Genomic DNA, 14,294 nt, shown 5'->3' with positions numbered 1-14,294 from the left:
GACAGCTGGGGTTTTATTAGCAGACACAGGATTAATAGACTCTTTATTATCCAGAGCAATTAAGGGCTTAATTGGAGAGAAAATGGGCCCCATCGAGATGGAGCGCAGAGGGGAGATAGAGACAGAAATAAGCATATCTTCATAGCACCGTCCTCGCTCGTGAGTGTGTGTGATTGTGACAGTGTGCGCACGCCCACCCTTGACAATATTAGTATTCTTTTCCTGCTATGCCTAGTCAGACCACCAGGAGGCGTGTGTGAGTGAAGATTCAATATCAACTCTATGGTTCATATGATATATATATCAGTCTGCTGTTTCTCTGCTCCACCTGCAGTTACCTTCACCTATACCTTTCTCCGAATCCCCCCTTTGTTATTCAGTGACATTAGATTCTGATTACGTCTTTTGTGCTGAAGAGTGGATGCTGGATAGGACTGCACCAAGGCCATTTATGCTCTGAGGTACACCAATGCCATGTGTAGACAATTGTATGTATCCGCTCACGCTCACTGCTGAGTGACAGGCAGTACAGGGGTGGGGTCTGGAAATTCAGTTCGATCTACCACTTAGTTTATAGTGTGTTTTTCTCATTTGCGAGAGTTGTGATAAATATTTAATGACAGACAAGGCTGCCTAACTAATGAGGTCAAAATCAGCATTGAGTCTCAATGATTCAATAGCAGGGAGGTTGGTTCAACAGAGAGTTGTTGGGCTGTCTTTGCTTGAGCAGACCTAATAACATCAGTTCAAAAGAACAATGAATAGGCCTACTTTAAACACGATATTTGACATTCTATCTTCAAACCATTCATTAAAGGACGACTTCACATCTTCATATAATTGGTCCTCACTAATGCTCATGATAAAATGGTACCATTTTTTTCTACTTGGTCTGTGTCTCATAGGAGGACTGTGGATAGTCCAGAAACCTGTCTACCAGTGACATCATCGTTAGGCAGGGGTTTTTTTTCCAACAAGATTTCAATTTTTTTATTTCGATTTTTATTAACGGGGGAACAATGGCTTCCATTATTGCATTGCAACTTTCCAGAAATACAAAGCCTGCTGTTTCTATTAGCTTGATTCCCCATTGATGATGTCACTGGTAGACGGGTTTCTGAACTGTCCACAGCCCTCCTCTGAGACACAGACTGAGTAGAAGAAAATGTTACCGTTTTATCATGAGCATTAGTGAGGACCAATTATATGAAGACGGGTTGAAAATGGGTGAAGTCGTCCTTTAAGTAGCTAAGTTAACTATTTCACCATGTCTCCATCTTGGTGGACAGCTATTATGTTTAACCTCCTCTGACTTGAAGATGTGCACTTGAATATATTAAATTGCCCTGGTTATGTGCACACTGCACAGCATTTCACTTGATGTTTCCCAGTAATAATTCAGAATCTCAATAGACAAAAGACATAGGTGACCATACAGACATTAAAGAGGCAGGACATGTCATTTTTGAAGGCTATAAGGCCAAATTTAGGGGACATGGCAGCCATGGCCTTCGTGGTACCTTCGTGGCTACTGCCCTGGTTATAGGTATCTAGCGGACTGTCCTAACAGTATAGCTGTCATATGGTAGCCTGAAGGGACCCACTTATGTTTGTATTCTTTATTTCACCCTGATTTGTTTGGAGGGGACCAAACATTTCCATGGTTTTGCCTCACCAGACCTGACACAGCTATGATGCCCATGCATTTGCATACGCACAGGAGAGAGAGAGACAACATTCATTTAAAGCCCATGTTTGATTAGCACAACATACTACAAGAGACATCATACCCCACATGCCTAATAGAGACAGAGAGAGACGCAGTTGATGTTACTGTGTCAGGAAGTGCGAGTATAGGGGCGTGCCTTCTGGCATTAAAAGCACAATATACCCCCCCCCCCCTTCTAAATGATAATGATTTTTTTTGCCCCACTTTTTTTTTTACAGACGTATTATCACGCTGTTGCACAGCTATGGATTGCAATGGTCCTACTGTCTTCCAGGTCCCACACGTCGTAATAGAGGTCAGCTCATGGTCTGTTGGCTTTCTGATTGAGCAAGGATTCTTTCAGGAGAGGAAATGTATTCTCTCTCTCTCTCTCTCTCTCTCTCTCTCTCTCTCTCTCTCTCTCTCTCTCTCTCTCTCTCTCTCTCTCTCTCATTGTTTCTTTCTTGCTCTTCCTTGGGTATGAAATAAACCGTAAACAGCAACGATGCAAGGCTGAGTCAGACTGCCTGGTCAGGCTAGTTTGTTGGAACAGGCTAAAACAAGGCCACAGGGATCTAGCACAGGTGCAGGCCATCTGGCCTACAAACAGTGCCTACATATTGTTGCTGCTCAAAATGGGAATTCACTGATTTGTCTTGTGCTTGATTCCCTTATTAAATTACTCTCAATCATTATGTTAGTGAGTGAATAAAGTCAACTTAATTGTGTGTACTACTGTACCTTTATGGTAGTATCTTGAGGTCACATTACAGGACAATGCCCTACATAAACATTTAGTCTCTGCAGTAAAGTGTGCAAAGAGTGATTGTGCCTCTGCTGTATCCAATGTTGTTTTTTTACAGTAAATCCTCCATCCTCCTGTAGATTTTTGCCAGGGGCATTGTGGAAATTCCTGACCATAATGACCGGATTTTGGGGGAGCAAGTAGAACATTCCCTGAGGCAACTCAACTCCACGGGCAATTTTCTAAAATTTTTCCCCACACTGTGTGTGTGTGTGTGTGTGTGTGTGTGTGTGTGTGTGTGTGTGTGTGTGTGTGTGTGTGTGTCATACCTGCCAACTCTCCTGTTTTCACCAGGAGACTCCTGTTATTTGACCATTTCTCCTGGACAACTCCTGTTCTTCCATTTCTCCTATTTTGGGGGATTCCACCCTTTAGTATTATTTTCCTGCTATGCCTAGTCAGACCACCAGGAGGCGTGTGTGAGTGAAGATTCGATATCAACTCTATGGTTCATATGATGAGAATATATCAGTCTGCTGTTTCTCTGCTCCACCTGCAGTTACCTTCACCTATACCTCCCCCCGAATCCCCCCTTTGTTATTCAGTGACATTAGATTCTGATTATGTCTTTTGGGCTATAAAATGTATTTTTATGTATTCCTATAAAAGACCATGAAAGTCGATAGCAGAATCCTTGAACTTGACCAATCATGGAGCCCAAAACCAGAGCGGCGTTCTTCTCTGTGGCTGAACAGCAGCACTGCAGCAGCTCATGGAACAGTGGCGTTCCCAGGGCAGGCATCCATCCATAGCTCTTCCGACTGAGCTATGGATAGAGCAGCCGCATGATAAGCAGAAGTCACAATTTCAACTCCCACCCTCGCCAGGGTCAAAAACGTTATATTTGAAATCCGAACGTTTATGTAGATGAATGAACGGGTCAAAAATGTAGAAAGTGCAAACACCAGGTTGAAGTTCATCCATGACGGTCATGACAGATCCAGACTGCACTAGCGATTTGTTTACATTCGACCGCATGGCTCACTTGCATAAGACGTTACCATATTGATTTTATCCCACTGTTGAGGGTTAGGGTTATGTTTTATATATATTTGTTTAAGACTTACAGTAGGCTGCCTTGCCCCACTGGAATACAGTGACAGATATGAATTAATAATATACTGGACCATACGTAAAATGAAGAATACCTTGTGATGTCAGTGACATTTTATTACAAATGAAAATAAAAATAAGAAACAGTGCAGTAACAATACGTTTTCGTATAGCAGCAATTTTGCATGTACAATATAAATATAAATATATTGTCTGTCGGGCGGAAACCTCATTATGGCCAAAACTGTTACTTCAGCATAAACATTCTAAAATAGCAAAAACAGCAGATCGACAAAAAAAACAAGACTCGCGCGACATAATTTGGCAAGACACACCATCTCCGGTTTACTTCCTGTATCTGCATAGTCTCGCGTCTCGCGTAGCTATCTGCGTGAAGTGGGCGGACGCCAACCTAATTCCGGTCTCCTAAAAAGGCGTCCGCCCACTTCACGCAGATAGCTACGCGAGACTATGCAGATACGGGTAGTAAACCGGAGATGGTGTGTCTTGCCGTTTTTTGTTGCACAAGTCTTTTTTTTTTTTCCAGGACTTTCAAAAAGTGTGAAGCATTGGTTCTCAAAGTGGGGTCCGGGGACCCCCATGGGTCCTTGGGGGGGTTCCAGGGGGTCCCCAGCAAAATTATTATTAAATATGGCTCTTTTATTGCTACTTTTAACTTTTTAATGGATCCTATGTAAGTAAAGCCTGATAAAAGTGTCAAACTCCCAAAATCCACCAGAATACTGGAAATTAAATCTACTCTGTTAAAAATGTCCTGGGGGGGGACCCCCAGTGTGGTCAAGAGCCAGGGCTGCCAACACTCCTGGATCCCGCATGAGTCTCCTGGTTTTTGACCACATCTCCTGACACTCTCCTGGATCGTAATTTCTTCTGGTTTTCTTCTGGATTTGGTGTCAAACTCCCAAAATTCACTAGAAAACAGGAAATTACATCTACTATGTTAAAAAGTTTATGGGGGAGGACCCCCAGACCCCCCAGTTCGGGGGTGTGGTCAGTGCATGCCATCATACAGAGACATTAACTTTTAAGTAATGAATGGTTATTATTAAAGATGGGTCTTACATTGCTTCAGTCATCAAATCAATTTCTGTAGGCCTACTTTTTTAATGGATGACATTTGGGTGGGTGGGTGTGTGTGTGTACTGTGCATGTGTGTGCCCTCTTATTGTCCTAGTAAGGTGTGGTATAATGTTGCCCTCTTGTGGTCTAACATGGTATGTCACCAATAGTTAACCAGCATCTAGCCTCGAGCTCCAGGCTTTTATTTTCCTTCGCGTTTTAACCAGCATCAAGCAAGCTACACTTGTGCTCTCTGAATCATCCATTGTCCTTCAAAGCCAAACAGAATGATGAGTTGGAGTCGTAGGCATAATGCTCATGTAATGTATATGAATCACTACTTTGAATCATCAAAAGTTGCATAAGCTACTTTCAGTTGGTTTGAATAAATATGACCCAGTTTTTCAAGGCAGCGCACATGAACTTTTAAAGCAGATCTACTCTAGTTTGTATCAATAACATAATTTATCTCAGGACCTTGATAATCTCACCCCCATGAAAAGAGTGTGAGTAAAAACAAACATGTGTTTATGGTCACATAATTGACTAATTAATTAGCACAAAGGGATAACAGAAAATCATTCAGAGAATATTTTATTATAGAAAAATAGTTCATATAAAAAAAGCAATAAGTTATGAAGTCCAGCAGCTATTCATGATATATTTTCCTCTGCCACATCATACTATCTGGTCCTTACAGAGTTACAAAACTCTCTCACCAACACACGCACGCACACCAACACACACACACACACACACACACACACACACACACACACACACACACACACACACACACACACACACACACACACACACACACACACACACACACACACACACACTTGCCTGTGTTATACCATTTCACAGTCCTTGAAAGCGCTACTGTAAACAGCAGTTAATCAATTCAGTCTGTTCCCTCCATCTCTTCCCCTGACCAACATGAACTTGGTACCATGAGGCAGATGTTATAGCAGGTGTATCTGCCAAACTCCCACTCTTGTCCTTGTGTGGAGATCTCCTACTTCCCATAGAACATCTCCAGCAGCGCTTCCTCCATGTTGACGGTCCCTATGACGGGCTTGAAGAACAGCTGGGCCACCACCGGCGCGCTGATAGCCCGCAGCATGGACAGTGCTATCAGCAGCTTGGCGAAACGCGTGGTGTCTTCACGGTGGATCAGCTTGACGTGCTCGTTGAGAGCCTTGTGCGCCTCCCGACGCAATGACTGGATGTAATGGAGACAGCGAAGACCCTCTAGATCTGAGCAACAGGAGAGGGGAGGAGAGGATTGTTTTATAACCATATTAAACATTATGTTACTTGTTAACCTAAATAAAAACAGATGGCACAAACAGGACTTAATACACGTGTAATAGCCGAAAGAAAAGTAACTTGTCTATAAGGGTGTAGATATGAAATAATCACATTTCCGTATTCCAAATAATTGGTATGTCATTAATGGAATGAATGGGTCTTTCTTCTGATAAAAAGAAAAAGAAAACGGAAGATTAAAAGTGAGAATAATTGACTATGTTGATATGATATGGTTTGTTATATAATATTAATATAGTTAATATTAATATTTGATATAGCTAATATTAAGGTATATTATTAGAGGGCCAGAATTTGCTATAGCTATGCCAATATCCCTGTCATAGTCTGACACACAACACCTTTCAACTATGTGTCACCTGTGACTGTGACTGATGGAGAATGAAACCAGCAGCATCATACCTGGGTTGAACAGCACGGCTCCTTTCAGGTAAGCATACTCCTTGGTGCTGATATCCAGAGTCCAGCACTTCTTCAGGAACGCTTTGATAGCCTGGATGTCCAGGACAGAAACCCCGGCCGCCGCCCCCCTGCTGCTCTGCTCGGCCGGCGGGTGGTGGTGGTGGTGGTGGTGGTGGTGCTCGTCCTGCTGCTGCCGCTCCGGCGCGCCGGTGAGGATGCGCTGCAGCATGCTGGGCTCCGCGGTCTCCGTGGTCTCGAAGTCCACGCGGTCCTGCGCGAGACCCAGCACGAGCAGCGGCGCCCACTCGCTCCGGACGAGCGCCAGCTGGTCGTCCTCCGGCAGCTCGCGGAAGCACGGCACGTTCTTGACGAAGCGCAGCGTCTTCACCAGGACGGCGGAGGCGGCTTTGCACGTCACCTGGGGCGAGCGGAGCGCGCCGCGCCGCCGCGCCGAGCCGCAGGAGCACGCAGCCTGCTGTCTGAGCTGGAGCAGCGACGAGGAGGAGGAGGAGGAGGAGGTAGGCGCACCACAGGCGGACGACGAGGAGGAGGAGGAGGAGGAGGACGTGTTGTTGGTCCTGCCGCTGTGCGTGAGGTGGTGCTGATGTTGATGTTGCTGTTCCTCGGTAGCCGCCGCGATGCTGTCACTCTTCAGGATGTTGTAGAGTATGCTGTTGTTGTTTCGGCCACTGGCACCCCGGCAGTGGCAGCCCTCTAGAGTGGCCATGGCCGCTGGCTGCTCTGCATGGGCTGGATGGAGCCCTGGCTGCTGCTGCCGCTGCTGCTGCTGCTGTCTCTTTGAAGTGCTGGAGGTCAGTGACAGAGGGAGCGCTATTTTCTTAGCCCCTCTGATACCCTCGCGCGAGCGGCAGCACATTTATATTAGCTCCCGTCTGTCCTGAGTCCTCGTGCTTTGAAAACTTGTTTAGAGTTTTTTTCTTTTCTTTCTTTTTTACATATTCCGCCTCCCGGTCACAGACCCCTCCCCTTTCTCCACCCACATCCACGCCCTCTGTCTCCGACTCTCTAACCCCCTGTCTGTCTGTCTGTCTGTCTGTCTGTCTGTCTTTCTGTCTGTCTGTCTGTCTGTCTGTCTGTCTGTCTGTCTGTCTGTCTGTCTGTCTGTCTGTCTGTCTGTCTGTCTGTCTGTGTCTCTCTCTCTCTCTCTCTCTCTCTCTCTCTCTCTCTCTCTCTCTCTCTCTCTCTCTCTCTCTCTCTCTCTCTCTCTCTCTCTCTCTCTCACACACACTACAGTGCACAATGTAATTTCATAAATTGGTCTACAATATCAAACATAATACACATTTCTTATAATGCTTTTATTTGGCTATTTTAAACACCTGTATATGAGATTGGTGTAGGATGTGTACCCTAAAATGTCCATTGATCTATTGGTTAATCAATGAAGCTGATTAATTAACTGCTGCATGTACCTGCGTATGAGCGTAAGTGCACAAATCAGGGAGAAAGGGAGACAAGGAATCAGACCTCAGTACTATTCTCAGCGTTTACCTTGACTCTCTGGCGGTGCCGTTTATCAGGCACCAGCCGGTAAAAAATAGGCCACAGACGGATCTGAAGGCTTAATTATTTTAGGGACAATTTATATGATTTTCTATGAGAAAGAAGCAGGGAGAGCCGCACTGTGAAGGCCGGCCGCCAACCTTGACTCGGACACACTGTTATTGATTTAACCGTGAAAACAGGAGCTGGTGAATTATGATGTCATGACTCAACGCTCTCCTTGCATCTGTCACTAAAGGAGGACGGGGAGGGGGGGGGGGTAACCTTAGGGTGGGGTGCGGGTAGGGGTGGGGGGCAGGAGGGGAAGAAGCAGAAATTGCCAAATGAGAGGCTGAGCAAGACAGGGTTGGATAAAGCAGATGAATTAGAGGTTTATCATAATTGCTCCTAAGAGGGTTCACAGGTTAGGGTTGACTGCTTCCACAGAAAAGGAGAAGGGGGGCTCCAGGGAGGAATGTGAAGCATACAGGGACAAGCAGGTTAGGAGAGATAATCCAGAAAGATGGAAGAGAGAAAAAAGAGAGGTAGTAGAACAAATGAAATGAATTTGGGATATTATTGTCCGTGAGGAGTTGGAGTTGTAGAGATAAGTAAAAGAAAAAGGGGAAAGTCCTGGCTGACTCTACTCTGGGCAATGTGAGGCATGGGTGCACATGACTCTGGAGCGGAACAAAGGGAGTAATGGATAGCTACAGTAGGCTACAGACAAACTTGGGCATCTCTACACAAGTAGGTGGGTTGGCACTGACTCCACGTGTGTTAAACTAAACAATAAAAAAATAGTTTATAACTGATTCTAACCCTATCGATATGCAACTCGGACAGCCCTGAGTCGGCCATCGCACCTTGAGGCCACTTCTGTTGGTGCACCGCGTCAGATTGACCAGTCACAGCTTGATGTCAACCCACCTACTTGTGTCAACACGCCCATTTGTTGATACGCCGACACTCCAGCACCATGTTTGACTGCATTTACCTATACTTGAACAAAGGTCCCGGCAGCGGTCACTTCTATGCCACTCATTAAAGGTTGTCAACTTGGCATTGGCATGGAGAAAGAGTGGCATTGGGGGCCTTGCTGCATTCATAAAGTAACAGTGAGAAGGACCTCAGTCTCCACTGCATGGCGAGATCGGCGACGTAGATGATCGACGTACTGTAGCCACGAATGAAGGCAGGATGAAAAACTTGTGGCAGGGCCAGAACATTGTTCAGAGAGAGAATATCTTTGTATTGATTTACTGGAGAGAGAAAAGAGAAAGATTTTTCACATGTTTATACCAAGGTCGCTGCGGGATAAACAGCCTTCGCTCTGCCTGTCTCTTCTCCTGCTCAAGGCCCAGCCAACACAGGTTATAAAAATCCTTCCGTCTCAAGGAGAGATTACATTATGTCTTGTTGCAAAGGCACAGGCACTGAAAAGATGGCTATCTCTCTCTCTCTCTGTCTCTCTCTCTCTCTCCTCTCTCTGTCACTATCTCCTAGTCACACTCTTTTACTCACGCTCATTTTTTCACTCTTGCTCTTAGGTCCCTCCTTTTGTTCCTTTTTGGGCGGTGAAACCGCCCCTATATGTGAGGTTTGGATATTTGCACCCCCCAATCCTGCGCTGTGATTGGCCACCAGTGTACCCCCCTAACCCTGCACCGTGATTGGCCAATCACAGTCTATTCAGGACTGTGATTGGCTAGTGAAACATGACACATGTGCATAGCCCTATAAATAGGACTATGCACTTAAAAAAAACATTTTTTTTTTTTTTAAGTGAATCACACATTGTGGGTGGAAAGGGTATTAAAAGGGTATTAAAAGGTGGAAGGGTATTAAAGGGTATTAAAAGGTGGAAAGGGTATTAAAAAACACATTATTCATTATTCAAGACACCGCCCACTTCACACTGGGTGTGATTTTTTTTAAATGTATCCAGTTTGCAATGGACAGGAGTGAGGTGCTGCGCTGTCGTGACCCTCACCATCTCATAGACAACAAACATTCTTCAGAGGACATGGATCACAGGTCACTGTTCATTTTGAATGTACAGGTACTGCTTTATTGCTATGGAGCTGCCCAGTGAAAACCTCAATGTTAAAAAAAAAAAAATCACATTGAGGATTGTACTGTGTGCAATGAAGACAGTTGCCTTATAATGGCAACTGCGTTTACTCTCGGTTGCTTTGTCAACATGTTGTGCTCTGGGATATTTGCCAGTAAATAAAGGAATAGATAACCGAAAAAGAGAGAGGTGGGGGAGGAAGGGTATATCAGCTCCACAGTTCCAGTGCGTTCTCCTCTGCTCTGTGATATGGAACAGACTCACTGGGTCAGTGCCTGCTGGTCTTGAGCCCAGTTTATCATGGCTCAGCATGGGGCGGACTCTCCCAACCCTCTCCCGTAACCGTAGGCGCCTAGCCAACACTCCTCTCACAAAACGACCTGTGTGCGTGTGTGTGTGTGTGCGTGTGCGTGTGCGTGTGCGTGTGCGTGTGCGTGTGCGTGTGTGTGTGTGTGTGTGTGTGTGTGTGTGTGTGTGTGTGTGTGTGTGTGTGTGTGTGTGTGTGCCTCCTGCAGGTAGCCCAGCTTGTCCACCATGTGCCTCACATGTGCTGCTTGTCACTCTGGGGGTCAAGGTGGCTAAATTTACTCAGAAGACTCCCTGCTGTGTTTGATCTAAGAGGGCCTCATTATTATACTTTAACCACTTAACCACAAAACATTTCTAAGTTATTTTGAAAATAGTCGATCCATAAGCTCACAATCGTGGTGAGCTTGTAGATTTATTGGCTTTTTTCTTTTTTGCCAGACCCAGGGGGTCAGGCCTACATGAGGCTTTGTCGGTCCCCTTTTGCTATCGTTTCGTCCATACATGTTTTTGATTGGCCAAGCTTAGCGTGACGTAGTTTAGAAACCATTCAGATTTCCGGCCATTCAGATTTCAACCACTAGGGGTCTGGCAGTACCAGGTCCCCTGGTTCCCTTGTTTTTACACGTATAACGACATGCCCGATTTGGGACGCCACGGTTAAAGTGGTTAACAAGAGAACACGTTACACCTTTCCAGTGTGCAGGCAAGTGGGTGACAGCACTGCTGTGGAATAACAGCATGCACGTTCACCTGAATGATTCCACGGGGGAGAATAAAATTATTGGCAAAAAAAATAATAATGCAAGTATCAGACAGCTACTTCAAGTTCAGAGTCAGGTCCATGGTGTCACTCTTGTTACAGCTGTTTAGCCACTGCAGCAACTGCACGTGTATGGAATACACAGAGTGTTAATACAAAATAAAAATGTAAAAAGGACATACTCAGGGTTAAATTAACAACTGGGATTTTGCTGTGTCGAACTGTATATTTTTCTCCTGGTTATGGATTAAATGATTATATGTCTACAGGACATTGTACGCAACACAAAACAACACAACACAATACAGTACAACACACAACAGAGGCTTATGTGTGATCTCCAGTTCTCTCAGTAATTGGTGTGACACTCAGACAGGCTCTGTCAGACAGCATCTGCCGTGGTGCAGCATTGTGTCTCCTACTCAAATTTAGAGCAAGGTCACTGCCAAACAACCGACTCAGTGAGGGGACATGGGAAAAGGATGGATGGTTGGCAATGTAGGAAGGATAGCAGGATTTTGCTGTTTAAGGCAGTTGAGGTTATTTTAGTGTGTGGTGTGGTGCTGGGGACGAAGCACACAAAAGAGGTTTGTACACATGCAAAATCCTGAGCGTGAGAGTAATTTAACATGTAATTTAAAGGGACTACACCATGAATTTTAACTTTTCCTTCTTTTTTGTGTGTTTTTGGTCTCCCCTACCTCTCTTCTAGCCTCGATCTCCAGGCTTTTATTGTTTAGTGTTGCTAAAAAATAAAAGCCTGGCCCAGCGCGTCCGTGTACTCGGTATAAAGAAGTGTTTCACTTCCCAACCAACCAGAGTGCAGTGGGCGTCGCTCGTAATGTTGTGTTAACGGGGCGGGGGTTGACGGACAGATCGGTGAACCAGGTTCGGATCAGCCGCAGTCTCTCGCCGGCTCTTTACACCCGCCCCTCTATACACGAAATCAGGAGCGTTGGGGCAGTCTACCTCTCTTCTATCCCCAAAAATACACCAGTTTGAGCACTCACCCACTGAGCCTTTTTCGGGCTATTAGACGTCTAAAATACGTCTAAGGGCTAGGCTAAAATAAGGTTATAATTGGTATAACAGTGAAAGTTTTTTAGACGTCTAGGCTTAGCCTAGACGTTGATTAGCTGTTTTTTAAGCGTCTATTTATAGACCGTCTATATTATAGCCGTTGAAATGACGTCTATAATATAGACGTCTATATATAGACGCTTAAAAAACAGCTAATCAACGTCTCTAGGCTAAAGGCCTTTGTAGACAGGGTGCGATTTTTCGCACGGAAAAAACGGACAATATCATTTTTTAAATGAACACATGGTTCTCAATGACCTCATGCACACCGGCTCCGAATTTACCGTGCGGCGATGCGATGCGGCGATGTGTTTTTTTTTCTCCAATCGAACCCAGTTCGATTCGTGCGTCTTTTCGCATGCGGTAAAAACTGATTGACTAATCGCACCCTGTCTGCAAAGGCCTTAAGCCTAGACGTCTAAAAAAAATCACACCCTGTGTGAAGTGGGCGGTGTCTTGCTAGCTAATCACAATACTGAATGGAGTCGATCAATCATGTACAAAAGATAAATACATTTATTGAAACACTCTTTATGATAGACAAAACCATAACTTGAAAAAAACAAATTGATGTTTTTTTTCAAGTTATGGTTGCTTATATAGGGCTATGCACATGTGTCATGTGACACTGGCCAATCACAGTCCTGAATAGATTGTGATTGGCCAATCACAGCGCAGGATAATTGTACAAATTTCCAAACCTCACTTTTAGGGGCGGTTTCACTGCCCAAGATATTTGTACATTTTTCCAAATCTCACTTATAGGGGCGGTTTCACCGCCCAAAAATCACTGTTAGACCAGTTATAACCCTGTTTTAGACGGAGGTCTAATAGCCGACTATGGCTCACTGGGCAGGCTTTCACAGCATATCTGGGGTTTTATGTAAATTGGTCTCAAAACAGGCCAAACTGATTTGACCCCGAAAGTGACGTCACTTTCGGGTACAATCCCTCCCGTTTTTCAGTTCCAACATAGATTTTTTTTTTTTTTTTTTTTTACTTTTTCCACTCAGAACCAGGAGATAACATGCATACAAACTGGCTCAATAGTGCCACGTGCAAATCAGGACAATGTGGCATTGCAGGTGAAAGTGCTTTATAAGCCAGAGAGAAGTTAGTTGGAATGAGTATATCTGAGGCTTGATTTAGGCTCAAACCTTTTGAAAAACGTTTGAGGGACATAAACAATATGATATTAAATATTAAATATATTTTTCAAATTCATGGTGTATATCCTTTAAATTAAGTGAAATTAATACTCATGATGTTGCATTGTAAATGCTTAAAAAAGCTAACTAGTAGTAGAGTATAGGACATTTAGGGAATCGTAATGCTTCACTGCCTACATCCAGTGCTCTTGTTTTCCCAACTTATTTGATTTCTCAGAACTGAATAGGGAGTTTTTGTTGTGGCTTTTGTCCTCTCACTGTCTAATCTCGTGCAAAGCCAACACTTGAACTTGTCCAGTGTGTGCAGATTGGTCAAGTGAACACACACACACACACACACACACACACACACACACACACACACACACACACACACACACACACACACATGCACATGCACATGCACATGCACGCGCACGCGCGTCTGCGCATACACACGTGCACACATACACACTCAAATGTTTTCAATAAGTGTGTGTTTCTTATGTTGTGTGCTTTTGCAGCAGTAAGCATTTCCTGAAGGCTGATTCACACAAATGAAACTCTGAGGTTGCCATGACCCAACAAGACAGCTCTTTGGCACATTTCAGTAGCTCTGGCCTTGAAACAAAAGTCTGGAGAAAATACAAGGTTTTTACCAAACACTGGGGCTTAGAAACCCACAAGACAGGCCTCAAAAACTTAAGAGGACAACTTTTGTAGGATTCAAGGCTTTGCATTAAATGGTTCTCCTGGAAAAGTCTCGCACTGCTTTGTTTGTTGATTTGTTGTGTGCTGTTCTGGCGGTTGCTATGGTAACTACCTCCATTTTCTCTCTGTGGCCGCTCTCATAAAGGACTGTGTCCTTGTCTCCATAAGAGTTACAAATTGAATACTGCACTTTCCAAGGACTCATGTCTCTAACTTACAGCAGAGAGAAAGTGTGTGTGTGTGTGTGTGTGTGTGTGTGTGTGTGTGTGTGTGTGTGTGTGTGTGTGTGTGTGTGTGTGTGTGTGTGTGTGTGTGTGTGTGTGTGT

At 44.6% G+C, this 14,294-nt stretch overlaps 1 protein-coding gene across 1 annotated transcript; it reads right to left on the bottom strand.

The window, feature by feature from the left end:
- Positions 1–5,667: 5,667 nt before the first annotated feature.
- Positions 5,668–7,283, bottom strand: nr0b1 (nuclear receptor subfamily 0, group B, member 1; the record flags this gene model as incomplete). Its single annotated transcript, XM_080457087.1, has 2 exons — positions 6,384–7,283; positions 5,668–5,909 (listed from the first exon to the last, which is right to left on the bottom strand). The coding sequence occupies exons 1-2, from the start codon at positions 7,258–7,260 to the stop codon at positions 5,668–5,670; spliced, it is 1,119 nt and encodes a 372-aa protein (XP_080313213.1). The 5' UTR covers positions 7,261–7,283.
- Positions 7,284–14,294: the final 7,011 nt, after the last annotated feature.

Source organism: Gymnoscopelus braueri (genome assembly GCF_963280865.1).
Source record: "Gymnoscopelus braueri genome assembly, chromosome: 18".
NCBI lineage: Eukaryota > Metazoa > Chordata > Actinopteri > Myctophiformes > Myctophidae > Gymnoscopelus > Gymnoscopelus braueri.
The sequence above is the reverse complement of the archived record's forward strand: the minus strand, read 5'-3'. Positions and strand labels throughout refer to the sequence as shown.